Consider the following 17,783-nt stretch of genomic DNA (forward strand, 5'->3'; position numbering starts at 1 on the left):
CACATAAAAAGAAAGAACTTTACTTAGTTTCAGATTATCCAAAATGAACTTGTACTATAATTTAATATACAATTCAATTCAATTCAGTTTATTTATATAGCGCCAAATTTACAACACAAGTCATCTCAAGGCACTTTACAGTTCAACCAGATCATATAGTCAAACTGATTCAAAGTTTTCTATCTAAGGAAAACCAGTTGATTGCATCGACTCATTGACTCAAATGCAATCCCTCACACTAAGCATGCTTGTAGCAACAGTGGAGAGGAAAAACTCCCTTTTAACAGGAAGAAACCTCCAGCAGAACCAGGCGAGACAAGGAGACAGAAGCAGGCATAGAAAAAGAAGCATAAATACAATAGGCAGCTGCAAAAGGCGGCCCCGTCCAGGAGACACCCAGCCAGGCAGACGAGCTCCGAGCCAGCTCCCATGTCAGAGAACGAAGAGAGCACATCCAGTTAGTCACGGTCAGAGAAACAGGACCACACTGGAAAACAGGCCGATCTCCAGCATCTATAAACAAGGGTGTTGATGGAAGCAGCACAGCTGATATTTCTCTCCAGGATGGAGTCACAGCCAAACAGGAACAGACGAGGCAAAGCTACTATTCATACACACATCTATGAATAAAACTAAATAAAAGGTTTTTACATATTTAATAACATTATGAAGAATGAGGAAACTCTGCTGGTGAGGATTCCCAGTCATCCAGGTCATAGTTAATCCAAAAAAACTTAAAAAAAAACAATCCACTGGATTTTGTTTCCAAGTTTGAAGACGTTTTACTTCCCATCCAGGAAGATTCTTCAATTCAAAATGAATTGAAGAATGAATTTTTAATTGAAAAAGCTTCCTGGATGGAAGCGAAATGTCTTCAAACTTGACAAAAAAAGTCCAGTGGATTTTTTATTTATTTTTTTAACTTTTGGAATGAGGACACTCATTTTGTTCAAGTTTCACATTATTTTACTTAAAAATAAAAGTATAAAAACACAAAAAAGTGAATCCATATCTGAATATATTAAATTTAGCTATACTTGCTGTAATATCTGGAATTTTAGCTGATAAGAAAAGCTCCTAAAAATGTGTATTTAACCAAAAGCATAACTTATCTAATGTATATTAAATTACCTATAATAGGCTACTGTGATATAACATCATTTGAAAGTATTAAATGGGACCAAAATAATATATCTGACCATGTTCTTAAATCATAAACGCATTTCAGGGCTATTTTGTTGCTCATGAACTGTTTTGAGAGCTTCAGCTGTGGTGTTTACTTCCATGACCCAATGAAATAAACCAGGACCCAGTTCATGGCGTGGAAAGTTTGAGAATGCTTACACACACGCAGATACAGCCGCGCTTTGAGGACATAAACAACCCAGAGCACACATACTCATCTCATTGGTCGTATCATGCCCTTTTATAAACCAACACCAGCATCTGTGGACATGGAACGCAGACGGTTAGGATAGGTAAAAAAATAAAGAAACGGTTAGAGGGGTTAGATAGTAGATATGCCAGTTTAAACATGTTTCACAACCTGAAAACAAAAAACTAAAGAAAAGCTTACAAAACAGCTCATCTGCTTGTTCTCACATGTTGAAGGGAATTTGGTTTCCGTTATGAGCAATTTGGTTAACTGTTTAACATTGTTTAAATTTAATTCTTTATAAATCAACAGATGTAGATTCAGGACACCGAGTTTATTTTTTTCATTATTAATTTGTCAAAATTTGCTCTTAGATTATGAGCTAGGAATAAAAGAAATTTTTACTGCTACCATATATGGGCAGTGATGTCAGAGTGAAGCATTACAGTAGCAGCATTTCAAAATGGCCCTTCCCAGTTAAACGCCAGCCAACTTCCAGCCACTGGAGTGACCCCCGCCTTCTCCTGGCCGTGCTTTTTTTATTTTCAGGGTTTAAACAGGAATGAGTAACTATTTTTAATGCTAACAAGTACCAATGACTCTATATAAATGTAATCTCCTCCTCGAAGAGTTTAAGTATCTCTGGATCTTGTTCACGAATGAGGGAAGAAGGGAGCGGGAGATCGACAGGCGGATTGGCGCAGCGTCTGCCGTGAAGCGGGCGCTGTACCGGTCTGTCGTGGTGAAGAGAGGGCCGAGTCAAAAAACGAAGCTCTCGATTTACCAGTCGATCTACGTTCCTACCCTCATCTATGGTCATGAACTCTGGGTCATGACCGAAAGAACGAGATCCCGGATACAAGCGGCCGAAATGGGTTTCCTCCGTAGGGTGGCTGGGCTCTCCCTAAGAGATAGGGTGAGAAGCTCAGTCATCCGGGAGGGACTCGGAGTAGAGCCGCTGCTCCTCCACGTCGAGAGGAGCCAGTTGAGGTGGCTCGGGCATCTAGTTAGGATGCCTCCTGGACGTCTCCCTGGTGAGGTGTTCCGGGCACGTCCCACCGGGGGGAGGCCCCGGGGGAGACCCAGGACACGCTGGAGAGACTATGTTTCTCGGCTGGCCTGGGAACGCCTTGGGGTTCCTCCTGAGGGGCTAGAAGAAGTGGCTGGGGAGAGGGAAGTCTGGGCCTCCCGTCTTAAGCAGCTGCCCCCGCGACCCGACCCCGGATAAGCGGAGGAAGATGGATGGATGGATATATGTCATCTCTACTGTCGACAGGCTGCAGCCATGTCTTGATTTCCTTGTTTTCGAGCTACCACTTTGGTTCTAATTTGCATTTCTCTAGCTCTTTTTCCGCCTCGCCTCGAGCTTCTTTTCCGATCATACGACTTTATGATCAACCAGAAGCCGTTAAGCGCAAATATATTGCGATATATCCGATGAAAAATTGTTTTTATAAACGTTTACATTTTTTTTATAAAGCATTTTAAATGCCACGATAATCACATTTAATGAATTTTAATCCCAATTAAGGGCTTCATTTAAAAAAAAATAATTTAATGACTTTTAATGATTTTTAATGACCAGCGGAAACCCTGTTTTTTTACTCCGACTCCATCCTTCACTGAATTACAGGGTCTGACCAGGAGATGAAGCTTCCCTTTAGATCTTAATGTCCACAAATCCTGACAGAAAGAATATTTTAGTACAAAGATTGATGCTTATAAAGGAATTGTAGGAAGGTTCATCAAGGAAAGTTGGGACATTTTGAATGGCTACTACAGTAGTTGGGCTCTGGGAAGTTAATAAGAAAGTTTCTGATTTTCATCTCAAGGAAATTGACAATTTTGTATAAGTTTACTAGAAAATGTGAGCTGGATGAGTTGAGATATGCTTTCATGGACCAATAGAGGTTGTACTCAGAACGAAACAAACTATATTCTTTCCAAAGACCCTCCCTCATTGAAGCTTTCTTTTTTGGATCTATATTCGTTTTATTTCTTCTTCACAGAACCAGTGAAATGTTTCACAAAGACCAGAATATCATATTTTTTTTGAGGGATAAAATTTTTCATCAGAGCTGTTGCTGTACATCCACTGGACAGACAGGGAAAGTAACAAAACCACTTCATTTTCAGAACTTCCAGTAATAAACGTGTATTTTATTATTTCAAACTAATAATCAGAATTCAATCACAATTCATTTATCATGTACAATATCCCACATATATACATAAAGAAACACTTTGCTACAGTTTGAACAGATATGCCGAACATGCTGTAACACAATATGCTGAACGAGGGAATCGAGTGACTATTTTTAAACTTTAAGACGACTAGTTTCTAATTTCATTTCTCTAATTTGCAACACCAGTTAAGATGAAAGAGTTGCTCTGCTGCCTCCCTTTTGGAAAATTGCTGTTCCCTCCAAAAATAAACCTGCCTTACAGACCTTTAAACGTTTCGCAGGGCCGATCACTTGAGGCCTACAGCGCTGATGGAAACGGACTTTTATCCGACTCCCTAATTATCATGCTAGTCTGCGTGAGCCGTGTTAGGTTAGCCCAACACAATGTTACTCGGTTGCGCAGTTTCTAATTAAACATTGAGGAAAAAAAAGATAATTGCTGCCTTTTAAGGGTACAGGAGACCTCACCCATGTTTCAGCTTCCCTATCTGAGCTGGAACATGGGGGGGGGGGGGGTGGGGGGGGGGGGGGAGGAAGGTGAACATTTCCTTCAGTGCTGAATCTGCAGCTGCTGACCAAAAACCCCTCCGGACGTCTCCCTTCTGTGGTCGCTGCAAACATGGTGGACCACCTCCGAACGACTTCAGCGCGTTTCTTTTCTGAACGCCTTTTTCATGTTTGAGGATTTAAACTTATCAAACATTTCGTTTCTCATCCGTCTGATGGACTTTGACAGAGTTGACAAATAAGAGCTTTCAGCACATTTCTAAAACCTCAGCAAGGTTTTCTTTCCAACATCCTGGCCAAGAATTTAGAGGTAGAAATATGTATAAATATTTATATCTGGTTTAGGCACATGTACTTTGACTGTCTGTGTTGATCTTTTGCTATAAATTAGGCTTACAGGTCTGCTACTCAGGCTGTTAGACATTTTTTTAGGGGGATTTACAGCATTTTTCTATATGCATACAATCCCTGGTAAAGATGTATAAAAAGTTTTCTATAAATTCCGATCTAGCATGAGGTTAATTATGAAGAATCTGAGGGAGGAGCTAAACATTTTCATGATGAAAAGGAGGCAAAGATGTTTAATAATAAATTGTAAAAATATTTGTTTAATCTACACTCCTTTTCTGTCATTTTTTAAAAAGTTATCATTCAGGTGAAAACAACTTCTTGATAAAATGAAAATAATTTTAAATCTTAACCTGCATTATGAATATTTTTGGGCCTCACTGTTAAAAATCTGCTTAAAAAAAGTTTAGCATTATTAAGAAAATCGGTTTTTATCTCAACTTTCAGATTCTAGTTTTTGGTCTTAAACATAATAAATTCAAAGCTTTGTTTTGTGCAGAAGTTTTATTATATTTACGCCTTTTTTATTCTGAACTTTTTTCCTATTAAAACATGTTTGATTTCATAATGAGCTTAATTGAAAAAGGACAAACTTTTATATAAATCTTTACCAGGGATGCAAATGACTGTTTAGCACATGCAAAGATAACAAAACGTCATTTACATAGGTACAAAAGTGAGATAAATTAAGAACAGAATTAACCGTATCATTGACTAATACTGAACAAGTTCCCTGTTTGGTTCACAAGAACGTCACATAATAGTAAATAGGTATTTACATATATATACAAGGAGTAGAGCGCAGTGCTGACCACTGTTCTAAAAAGTTGTTTTAAGGCAAAACTATGGATATGGTGATGGTTATTAATATTTAAAACTATGCTACATTACTAAGAGATCATAACAGGGTTGATTTGACCCGCTAATTATAAATTAAAGGTTAGATTTTCACGCATGTTAAAGTCAACCCTTACAGTCTGCAAAGACACCAGTTCGGTCTCTCTTTTACTACACATAACATGACAATTATCTAGTTGTGCTTCGAAAAACTTGAGGCAGAAAGCCTGAGAAATAACAGAATTAGAAACTAATACGTATTTTTTTTTTTTGTCTTAATAGTAATGCGATTAATTGGCCTTGACTGAAAGGAACAGCGAGGAAGATGAAGGTCGCATCATGCTGCTGGACAGGAAAGTCTTCAGCAGGTCATGATGAGGTTCGCTGTCAGTCACCCAGTAATTATCCAATAAGAATCAGGCGGTTTATCAGGCTTCTAGCAGATAAAGCTAAGGCTAGTTGTAGCAGAAACTCTTGAGCTTGAGGAAGGAAACAGTATTTAGATGAATAAAAAAACATGAAATACTTCATCTGGACATCATATAGCTGTACAGAAATATCAGCAGGTGGTATAAAGCAGTCTGTACATTTAAAAATTATACATCTAGGTGGCTGCTTACAAGCATACTGCTAAGGTCCTGCTTTGTAACAACGGCGCTCGGAGCTATGCAGAGGAGGAATGTGACCTCACAGGCCAGTTTAAAGAGCAGCTCGGTGTCATGGCGACGGTTCTTCTTCTTGTGAGGGTAGAAATGTGACGCTGCTCATCAGCTTCATATCACCTGGGTGGGGGGTTACAGGAAGCTTGGTCCCATAGAAAGGGGGTATGAGGGCATTTGCTTACAAAGTAATTAGACCCTCATCCAAATCTCAGCTGTGATTTGAGCTCATCCCCCCCCCATCATAAGTGTCACATAGGTGGGCTCACATCTTCTTTGGTTTACGGCCCAGGTGGTAATAGTAAGCAATGGTGACCACGAAGAAGAGAACTCGACTGAGGAGCAGGAGCATGGCGGCGTTGGGCAGAATGCCGATCTCCATCAGGGTGATGCACGTCACTGGAAGAAGGGAAAACATTTTAATCATGCATGATGATTTAACTGACCAAAACACACAGATAAAGGTTATAATGCACGGCACACAGATTAAATAAATATCTACCCCTTCCCATAAAGGATTGTTTATTTAATAATGATTTATTCCAGAGGGATAAAGTGTAAATCGATTAAAACACATTGATCAGTCTGCTAACTTGTTCCATATACATAAAAAAAACCCCATCTAGCTTTGCTTTAATGGACACTTTCCTGTTTGGTTTATTTAGTTAATCTTGAAAATTCCATTTAACTTTCCATCTTATTCATGCCTCTTTAAATCCATTTCTATTTATTTATTTTATGGTAATATTAGATCCAAAAAGTCTTTTTCAGGAGTGAATTTATCTTATCCAGTTTTTTTGGGGGGTTTTTTTGCCAAAAAGTGTTTTTCTACACCTTAAAGGTATAGAGGATGATCTTTTATTTCCAGGTGGATCATCTGAATAAGTGGACCTCCTAAGTGTCAATCATTCTGGTGATACATTTACGTAAGACAGTCCTAAGTGCTCGTCCCGTTAGCTATCTTTTTCTGTTCATGCGCACTTTCAGGCGTATATCTGTGGTGAGCTACGATTTCAGACAGTCATTGAAGCTCACCTTTCTCACCACAGTTCTTTGAAAAATGCCGAGGGGTCATAAGAGAAAAAGTGTCTACGAAGAGTATGAGAAGAAGAGAAAGGCCTCAGAAGAGGCAGATATATCCCAGAATGCTTTGCACGGAGAGCTCTCCTCACAAAGTATTACGGGATATACTGTCACAGTGGTCTAATGTCGCTATAGGCTGCTGCCAACCGACAACGGCGACTAATACCGTATTTTCACAACCATAAGGCACACCGTACTAAAAGGCGCAGTCTCAGTGTGCCATTTCTGTATTTAACACACACATAAGGCGCACCGGATTATAGGGCGCGGGTTTTATATACCGGTACATATCCTCTACTTCGTTTAAATACCTCTACTGCATATTTAAAAATACAGCGGGCGCAAAACTGAGTATGATTGTGCTTTATTCATGTATTTATTACAAAGTATTAATCAAACCCATCAAAGTCATCATCCTCTGTTTCTGAATTAAACAGCTGCGCTAAATCAGACATGCCAATTTCCCCTTCTTCGCTGTCAGAGTCACTTTCCGTGCTGTGCGGCTCCTCGGAAATAATGCCGGCTTTTGCGAAAGCTCGAACAACAGAGCCAGCAGACACGTTAGTCCAAGCATCAACAATCCATCCGCAAACTGTGGCGTAACTTGCCCGGCGCTGCCTTCCACTTATCCTGAAACTGTGGTCTCCGCCGGTTATCCATTGCTCCCACGCCGCTCGCAGCCTTTCTTTAAACGGCCGCTTCACACCGATGTCGAATTGAAGTTCCTTTGTCAGACCTCCCGGAATAACAGCGAGCACAGCGTTCATTTGTTTCACCATGTTTTTCACATCGGCTGTGAGATGGGCACGCATGGAGTCACAGATTAACAGCGATGGTGATGCGTGGAAAAAAACCACCTGGTCTCCTTACAAACACCTCCCTCAGCCACTCTTTCATCATCTCCTCCTCCATCCAGCCATTTTCATTTGCCTTAATAACGACTCCAGCTGGAAAAGTCTGTTTAGGAAAAGTCTTTCTCTTAAAAATCACCATAGGTGGCAGTTTCTGTCCATCCACGCCCACACTTCCCCCTTTAACGTTCTCATGGCGGTCTCAACAACATCCGCAGTAACAACACACATAGGGCGCGCCGCACATTTTGAGGGAAAAAAATACGTTTATATGCGCCTTATAGTCGCGAAAATACAGTAACAAAGATGGTGCAGGCACCGTGCAGTGGACCAACAGTGAAGTGATCATCTGTCCGAACGGTAAGTTGAATGAGTTTGCTATATAGTGATGGATCCCCCGCTCTATATAGTGATTGAGAGATTTAGGGGTTAGCGCGGATGTTTGGACACAGTAAGCTTGTATGAACTATGAGAACAACTTTTAAACAGTGTGCACGAGGAATATTGGGCTCCTGCATGCTCTCGCACAAGTGTTTTTTTATTCTTTTATTTGAGAAAATCCTCCAAAATAGCTTTAAATTCCTTTTTTTTTTTTTTTTACCAGATAAGAAAATAAAGAAATAAATAAATAAAAAAAACCATAGCAATTAGACAATATAAATATTTCTTTCCTTTCCTCTTCCAATAGCAACACAATATCTTGTATGGTTTAATAATCCATTTGTTTTTTTTGTCACATCCAAACCAAAAACCTCTATTTTATTAAAACCATCAAAGCAACAGTATCTTTTTTTGCAGTGTGTCCCTCCAGCATTGTGCATCTAGAGATTGGAAGTTTTACTCATTTTTGTTTTGTTTTTTTAGAAAAAATGCTATTTTATGAAATAAAATATTTTTTTTTTTTTAAACTTTACTGATTATTGTTTGTCAGGTGGTCTTTGATCCAGGTTATTGTTACGGCCTCCTCTTGACTCTGAGTAACAATTTCAAAGTCATACAACTGATTTTACAACTGAATTTAGATCTAAACCTTTTTTGGATCACTGTAACGCGTCATTGTGCTTTGATCTAATCTATCCTACAGTAACCCTCACTGCATGTTTACGGTTTTCCCTGCAGTATATGCACCTCTGCCCAGCTTAAGTCTATTATTAGCATCTAAGTGGTTTTCTTAAAAGTTATCTTTAGTTTAGCTTTAATCTTTCCTCCATCTTTGACCAGCTTCTCTCCCCCCTGAAGAAAAGACTCCCAAACTTGGCATGTTTTCAGGATGGAACAGAGCGTCTTCAAAGATGTTCACAACGTTCTGTTTTTTGTCCTTTTTTGAGCTGAATCTTCTACGCAGCATGTGACAAACTTTAAAATCTAAACATCAGCGGCTAAATTCTTTCTTTTCATAAAGAGCAGATTTTTGCAGCACTGAACTAAAGTTTTCCATTTAACAGATTGTCACATTATCTATGCATCTGTGCTGCTCCTGCAGAGGATACGACATGTTTAGGTTAATGTGTAGTTGTTTTGTTTATTTAATAATATTAAATGTTGAACTGCACAGTTTTTAGCCGTGTTAGGAATCCAGTTTGTGTGGGTTGCGCTTTTGTTTGTCTTCCCTCCAAGGAGCAAGTCATTCACTGGAACAACCCACACCGACTGGATTCAACAAGAGACACCTTTTTCTGGAAATGTGAGTCCTGTTGCCTTAATTCCCTTCTTCAAATCGAAGACACAAATTTCCCACTGAGCCTGAACTAACCGCAGAATCTTCCCCTTCGCTTTTCAGTCCCAGTTCGACAGTGTTCAGAGCAGCACTGGACTCCTCTCAACCTACTCTCAATAAAACCTGTTAAACTTTCCCTGGTCTCTCTTTTTTCTCTTCTGCATGTGGGTCACTAACCCGACTCCGCCAGATGGATTTGCTCCGCATATCCATCTGGAAACCTTCCGTTGAAGTAATTTTGGGAAGGGGCGAAAATACTGGTTAGCTGATTGGCCTATGTTGGTGATAGACGGGCCAAATAAACCAATCAGATCAACGAAGCATATGACGTACTAACAGAGCGACGACGAAAACACAAGCCAGGCTACTCTTGCCGAAACCAGTCGGGAGAAGAGCAAAAACATCTTTTCCTCTGAGAAAAGCCTCCAGAGCAGTGTTTTGCTCTTCTTCCAGTGAAAAAATACTCTGTAATTCCGATAAAACTTGCTCGATAGCCACGCTAACGCTAGTTTCATCGGCTGAAGCCGCCATGTTCTTTAGACTGAACTGTCGCGCTTCTCGTTGCGTCACACCTCAACCCGCCTCAAAGCCAACGCTGATTGGACGTTCGTTTGGTGAACGGCTCCAAATTTTCTTTAACGGAGAGTCTCCAGACTGACCTGCGAGTGAAACCTTGAAAGCTCGCGAGATCAGGATGGTCTCACGAGGCTAGTGGGTCAGAGCTTTAGATAAAATCATGACAAGCCGTTGATGATGTTCTTAAGTGGATTGGCTTCATGTACTTTTAATCTCTGCTTTTGCGTTTTATTGCTCTTAAATTAGCTTTATAAACACATTAGACTTGAACTGCTCCACAACTTTACTCTGTTATTTCAAATTAATTCAATTCATTTAAAAATAATTTAGAAATCCTGAAGGGAAAATAAATTCTAAAATCTTGTAGGGATTTTCTTCAGTGAATTGTTGTAGAGTCTAAAAGGCGGCAGCCAGGAAGGATGTCCTGCCTCTCACCCACTGCTTCTAGAGAAGCCCCTCACTGAAGAGCCTCTGTTGTGGTATCAGTCCTCTAAAGAGGATGCTCTGGGCCGCCCATAATGTTTCTTACATTATAAATATCTTTCCTTTGTTAAATCATCTCCAGTGATTCTAGAGAAGTTCCCTGAAACAGAGCCGCCCTTCTTTATTAGCCTGTTTCTGCTGTTACCAGCGTATTACAGCAGAGATTATCTGAGATTTTACAATGTTCTACATCACTGGATCCAAACATTTCTGAACATAAAAATAACACAAACTGGAGATTGATAAAAATACATATAGTAATTTCCCTCTATGACATTTAATAATTTAATAAATGCCATTTTTATTATTTAATATGACATTACATTTTGTAACAAGCATTTTAAAAACATGTTTTAAGATGAATAATTGAATATTACATTTAATGATGGTTATTTATTATTTATTATTACCATCTTATTACATGGTTACTGATGTACAGCTGCCCTCATGAAAGAAAGCGTTACCAAACTTTAAATCAAACCTGACTTCAAAAAAAATGATTCAAAGCTGTGATTCTCCAAGTTTAACACCAGAGGGCACTGTCTGCATATCCAAAACTGATAAACCCCACTGAACGGGGTTTGTACTAATGTCTATCAAAGCAAAATAAAAGGAATGGTTTGCAGTAGCGTGTCTGATAGTGACAGAAGAATTCACACGTTAACCCGTGGAACGTGTTAATTACCCAGAAACTGGACAGCAAAGTAGCAGGCTTCACTGAGCAGCGTCCACTGGATGATGACCTTTTCTGCTGTGTAGAGACCATTCCACATAATGAGAGCCAAGCCTAGAAAAAAGATATAAGCAAAGAGAATTTATAGGTTAATTGTTTAGAGGTTTGGGAATAAAAACTAAAGCAAAGAGGAATTGCGTTTCATTAAGCAGAAAAAAGCAGTTCTGCTAAAGCTGCTTGATAATCTTTAACGCGTACAAAGGATGATGGTTCATCATTTATTAGATTTAGGTCTTCTTAGAGCCTCTGCTTTAATTGTCATGTTGAATTCCACGTTCCTTTCCGTTCCCTTCCACCAACAGGCTAGCATGCTATAGGAAGGAGGAGGGGTGGGCAGCGAGGTGGGAGGGCTGATGGACGACATCCTCTCCCTGCCAGGATCCATCTGTGTGGCAGATGAGTCTCCATCCTTCACCCCTACTGCTGCACCTCGTCTTGCAAGACATTCCCCTCCCTCTCTGCTAATCCCTGAAGCTCTGCTGACATTTATTATAATGAATCTAGGCTCTTGCCGGCCTTATGGAGGTCAAAGCCGGTAGATTCACATGTTGCCTCAAAGTGCTGCATTTATAGCTTTTTCTTACTGAAAGCAAAACAGCAGCGGTACATTTTGGATGTTTTTATTTTCCTTTTCAAACAGAAATACAGGAAAACATGATTAGCAAAATCATAATACAAGTTGTGAAGCTGAGCTGACAAGGCTTTTCCATTTGGGAAAGTAAATAGCATAAACTCAGTTCCATTTACTTCAGTAAAACTTTGAAAGAAAATCCACTTTTGGGAGCAGTTTTACTGTGTCGTATTTCCTAGTTTTACTTGAGTTAATATTCTTAGAAAGTATCGCTACTCCTACTAGAGTAAAATGTATGAAAAATATGTCTTCTGTGAGTTATTTGAACTATTCCAAGATCAGGTAAACATACTGTAACCGGTAGTGGAAGTTCTTTGGCCTTTCCTAGCTTACAGTTCTCACTATAAGGAGAAAAAGGAGGAAAAACAAACTGGTAAAAGTATTTCTTCTGCATGAAGTTGTTGAAGTTTTTTTTTTTTTTTCCCCCATGTCAGTCGATAAGATCTGATTAATTCGGTCTGTAAGAGAGACCAAGACTTTCAGCAGATAACAAGAAGGCTTATTCTCTGTTCTATCCCTTTGTATGCTGAGTCTTTCAAGGGACAAACTTTGTTCTTGCAGGGTTCCTACAGCATAAGGCGAGTTAAATTCAAGACCTTTTAAGACTTTTTAATGCCACTTGAAATAAAAATTTAAGACCAAGAAACGCAAGAAAAACCTGCTTGCGACAACTTAACCCAAAGGTTTATTTTAACATAAACCACTGCACTAACGTTTCACATTTTGAAAAGCTTCCCATACAGGAAGAAAGCTAAAAACACACAAATGACAGATATATTTTAACAATTATTTAACTGAATTCACAAACTTTGTTTTAGCAGGGAACAAAACAAATCAGTTTTAAAGCCCCAACATAACCAGTGCTAAGTCTTTTTTGCAGCTATTTTTCTTTGTATGGTTTTCTTAGTATGTTTGATTTGGGGATAAGTGGAGGCGTTGCAGAGACAAGGGTGGAACTAAACTGAGAAATACCGGCTGTTTCTCGGTCACTCCATTTTGACGCTTTGTGTTTCGTGCTTCGCATGTGCGACTCCACTGCCTTAATTCCCATCGTTCTGAGCTTGAATGACTTCTTGCACTAAATCCACTGAGCCTCATGTATGTTCCCTGGTTTTAGCCATGGAGGAAACTCTTGGCTGGAGACAATCTTGGTTACATTTACACTTGCTCATATTTTCCAGACAAAAATTTTATGGTGCATCTCCCAAATGTCCCGGCCGCAACAATGCTTTAAAGGAATAGTACACCCAAAACATGATTAGCCTTCATTTTCTACTCACCCCCATGCTGAACAACACTCTGGAGTACTTTTTTGATATCTCAAATGCATCTGGAGATCTGGGAGGCTTCTTGCTGTCTGCTGACATTCAAATAATGGAGGTCTATGGTGCCCGAGGCAGAAAGGTCCATAAAAGTCCACGAAAAACGTGTCAATATTCCTCCATACTGCTCGTCCAATGTATTCCAAGTGTCCTGAGTGGGTAGCGTCCATAATTTACTCGAAACGAAGTCATTTAGAATGTTTTTAGAGCATAAACAGTAGTGTATAGGATTTCCTAAAAGCGCGCGCCTGCGCGCTCAGGACGCTACGGAAACCACGGCAGACCAAACCAGATGAAAGTGCGCATTCAGCGTCTGCTCTGCCGATAATGCAAGCGTAGAAGAAGAAATGTGCTGTTTACCTGTGCAAAGAAAGAAACAACGAAAGAAAAATGTCTGAGGACTTCAGTGTTGAGGAAGAGCATGAGTTCTTTGCCGAGCTGAATGCGCACTTTCATCTGGTTTGGTCTGCCGCGGTTTCCGTAGACTCGTGAACGCGCTTTTAGGAAATCCTATACACTACTGTTTATGCTCCAAAAACATACTAAATTACTTCGTTTCGAGTAAATTCTGGATGCTACCCACTCAGGACACTTGGAATACATTGGACGAGCAGTATGGAGGAATATTGACACGTTTTTTGTGGACTTTTATGGACCTTTCTGCCTCGGGCGCCATAGACCTCCATTATTTGAATGTCAGCAGACAGCAAGAAGCCTCCCAGATCTCCAGATGCATTTGAGATATCAAAAAAGTACTCCAGAGTGTTGTTCAGCATGGGGGTGAGTGGAAAATGAAGGCTAATCATGTTTTGGGTGTACTATTCCTTTATTGGTTCCGCTATCGGGACGGAACCAAAGAAATTGTCAATTTTACGTTTTATTTAGATTACAAAGATAAATTGTAATAAAAATAATCCTACTTATGATGTTTTAAAAGTTAAGACCTACGAAAGACTATGAAAGATTTAAGACATTTTAATTCTAATTAAGGCCTTAGTTTTATTTTGAAGAATTCAATGCCTTTTAAGACTTTTTAAAGACCTGCAGGAACCCTGTCTTGGCATTCTGCTGAACAGTTATGTCTGCTTTAACGTAATCCAGCATGATGTCTCTCTGCTCCTAATGTAAATACTACAGAAATTTAAATCCGGAAAAATTGTTATCTACAAGTCAAAGCTTAATGACCAGAGACTGGAACCTAGAGAGAAAAGTCTTACAGGTGAATCTCTTATTTCTGAGTTGATCCCTTCCCACTATCATCGCAACCCCAATCCCTTTAAAGGGGAACAAAAGACCTCGCCCATTCAGCCAGGCAAACAACCCCCTTTTAAGAGACATAGACAGTTGTTATATCATTATCTCCTTTCTATCTCCTCTTTCTCTCCTCTTTTCTCCATTTTTTCCTATTCGATTCCATTTTTATTGCAGTGCCCATATAATCTGTAAAACTCCCTGCATAATTATAATAAAGCAATTTATATGCATGAAACAAGCGGAACACTGGCGATAGCTGTACTGCTCAACTTGTGAAACTAAAATCTGTTGGGCTCTTTTTGGCATCAATACAATTATTCTTATTGCCACATTGCCAGACAGGACACTGTTGACAGACTGTTGACAGACAGGTATGGGGCTTTGCAGAAAAAAAAAATAAGTAAAACGACCCCCATTCCAAAGGGGGGGACCCGTTCGTCCGTTCCAATTTGCATGTTGTCTAAACAAAAACAAGGCTTTGTTGGGCTGCTGTATAAAACCTGCAACTCAACGCTATTTCTGACAATTTGAATTGAAAAATCTTCCTGGATGGGAAAAGAAACGTCTTCAAAAATGGAAACAAAGTCCAGTGGATTGTTTTTTGCTTTAGCGTAGAAGTCGGACAAAGTTATTAACCCTTTAAAGCCCGATCCAAGAATAAAACAAAGCAGAAAATTACTTTTTTTTTGGTTTGAAGTCCTTATTTGGCCTTTTAACAAAATATGTAAAAAGAAAAAATAGAAATACATTTTTGATATTAATAATTTATTACTATGCGATAAGTCAAGATTAATTTTTGTGTAGTCTTCTGCCCTCTGTTATCAAGTATATCTGATTGTGTACAATAGAATTTTGAGCAAAGTTTTTACCATTAAATTATGCAAAAGGTGTCAGACGCAAAATATTTCAGAAACCGTATGAATCAAATATGATATATTTGGCATTATAGGGTTAAAGTGCTGGAATTCTGACAAATGTTCAGCTTCACTCTCAATGGGTTTACAACTTTGCTGTGAAATATGCACAGTCTTTGGTTGCACACATCTCTTTCTATCTCCCTCTCGCCCTACCTGGCCTTTAATCATTATAAGCTCCTCTCTACCATCACAGCCTTTTAATCGCCTGACTGACGGCCCCCCGTCTCAAAAAAAGGCCCATTAAAATGATTGCTGCCTATCTATAAAACACATTCAGCCTAAGAGCAGAGCAAAGCGCAAACAGCATAATTACCTGGCTTATTTATAATCAATGTCTGTCGCCTGTCAAGGACCAAGGTACAAAACACCCGGAATATAAAAATAAATAGACCTCAATTTACAGAGCTGAGAGTAAACGAGCTGCAAAAATGAAACGGAGCAGAGTACATTTCCTTTCTGTCTGAGCTTCCAAACCTTTCGCATCTCCCACCAAATTCCCCCCAGATTTAAACTTGACATATGAAGCCACGGTAACAAGAGGCAAGTGAAGCATTAGGTTAGTATTCCAGAGAATTGCCCTCCTTGCCTCCAGCGTACCTTCATGGAGAACTGAACTGAATCAGATTAAAACCGCATCTGTTCAGAGCCTGAAGGAGAGATTTTTCCTGCAGAAAGAAAGCTCTTTAAGTCATATCTGAAAGAAGAGTGTGTGCCACTTCTAATGAATGCATTATTGCAAAAAGCAGTTGAGCAGTGCATATTTTTAGCATTTTTATAAATAAATGTTAAAACGCCGTGTTCCAGTAACATGAAAGCATTCATGTCTCGCTGTGCATGACGGGACCTCGGCTGCCTGTCGGGTGCCTTTGTGAGATTTGGGAAATTTTTTAACTTACTGAGCAAAGCTGCTCCGTACAGGCGGACGGAGATGCTTGTTGTGGAAAGCTCCTCCTCAAAAACAACCTCATAGAGCTGGTTGGGAAACACCAGAGCCTGTGTGGGGAAAAAGAAAAGCAGAACACAGCTCTGTCATGTCAACACAGTAGCATTTTGTGCTTCCAACAGCCTCTTAGTTCATGAGTCAGTGTCACTGTTCAGGGCCAGAACAGTGAGGATATTGAGATATGATAGAAAGGCTGACAAGAGGGAGTTATGTGTCCACATAATGCTCAGTTATAGAGCGGAAATGAATCTGCAGATAGATAGATTTCAAAATGATGCATTTTTTTCCCAAAACTTTGGGACTAAAGCCTCCTTTTTGTTTATATTTTAATTCAAACTTTTAAACACTTAAAGTTGTAGGGAATTGGCTGTTCCAACGGTGAAATTTAAATTGGTGACTTAGAAACGACGCTGTCAAGGAACGCTATGGACAGTGGAAACATGCAAGAGGAGGAGAGTTTAGTGTCGGAGGTCGTGGATGAGTCTCCTCCGTCATCCATTTTTTATTTAGAGGAGGAAAGCGGGGACGAAGATGTTGTGGAAGAGGACGCCAGGGCGGCAGAAGCTTGGTTTGGTGTAGAAGGCTTCCAGCCGTACATGTTTGAGCCCTTGCCTCGCAACGCTGCCAGTTCTGTTAGCTCTACGCCTGCCGAAGACACAGACGTCCATCCCAGTGAACACTGGGACGCAACTCAATGGGAAAGGAAAGGATTCTGATTTCAACCGTTGCGTATATTAGCTGCAACATATGAATCAAGATGCTATGACCGAAAAAAATTGATTGACAGATGACCGTTGATATATGATTGGCCGAATTTAGGTGTTCAGGCTGACGTAGAACTAACTGGCCTGCAGAAGATAACGAAAAAAACACAGATTTTCATTTTTTTTAAATAGAAATTTCTAGGGATGCACGATATTGGGATTTTGGCCGATATCCGATATGCCGATATTTTAAAACTCATGTAGCTGATAACCGATATCGATGCCGATGTTAAAGCTGGACAAAAATAAGTAGTCATTGAAAATAGCAGTTTTGTTATCCATTTCTGACACTTTGAAAAATAATATACTCAAATATATTTTCATATGCTGATATCAAATTGATTTTTAAAAACGCGGTATCGATCTATTTTAATTTTAAAATCTCGTGAAATTTCATCGTTTTGTTACAAACTCTTGTGATATTTTGCAAATTCTTGTGAGATTTTGTTAGTAAAATAGATCGATACCGCATCAATATATCAACATATAAAAATATGGCAAAATTTCGTGAATTTTCAGGGGATTTCGTAGCATAACGATGACATATAGCAATATTTCATTAGTAAAAGAGATTGATATGGTGTTTTTAAATGGCAA

At 39.4% G+C, this 17,783-nt stretch overlaps 1 protein-coding gene across 3 annotated transcripts in view; it reads right to left on the minus strand.

Annotated features, from left to right (window-relative positions):
* Positions 1-4,572: 4,572 nt before the first annotated feature.
* LOC119772523 (tumor protein p53-inducible protein 11-like) overlaps positions 4,573-17,783 on the minus strand; it is a 101,491-nt gene continuing 88,280 nt past the window's right edge. For all 3 annotated transcript variants that reach the window (XM_038268970.1, XM_038268971.1, XM_038268972.1), the window contains exons 5-7: positions 16,376-16,472; positions 11,308-11,409; positions 4,573-6,311 (exon numbers count right to left, since the gene is read on the minus strand). In XM_038268970.1, the coding sequence (XP_038124898.1) occupies positions 6,178-6,311; positions 11,308-11,409; positions 16,376-16,472 (333 nt within the window). In that variant the 3' untranslated portion in view covers positions 4,573-6,177. The remainder of the gene's footprint in view (positions 6,312-11,307; positions 11,410-16,375; positions 16,473-17,783) is intronic.

Source organism: Cyprinodon tularosa, unplaced genomic scaffold, assembly GCF_016077235.1.
Source record: "Cyprinodon tularosa strain WSP-4 unplaced genomic scaffold, ASM1607723v1 ctg712, whole genome shotgun sequence".
NCBI lineage: Eukaryota > Metazoa > Chordata > Actinopteri > Cyprinodontiformes > Cyprinodontidae > Cyprinodon > Cyprinodon tularosa.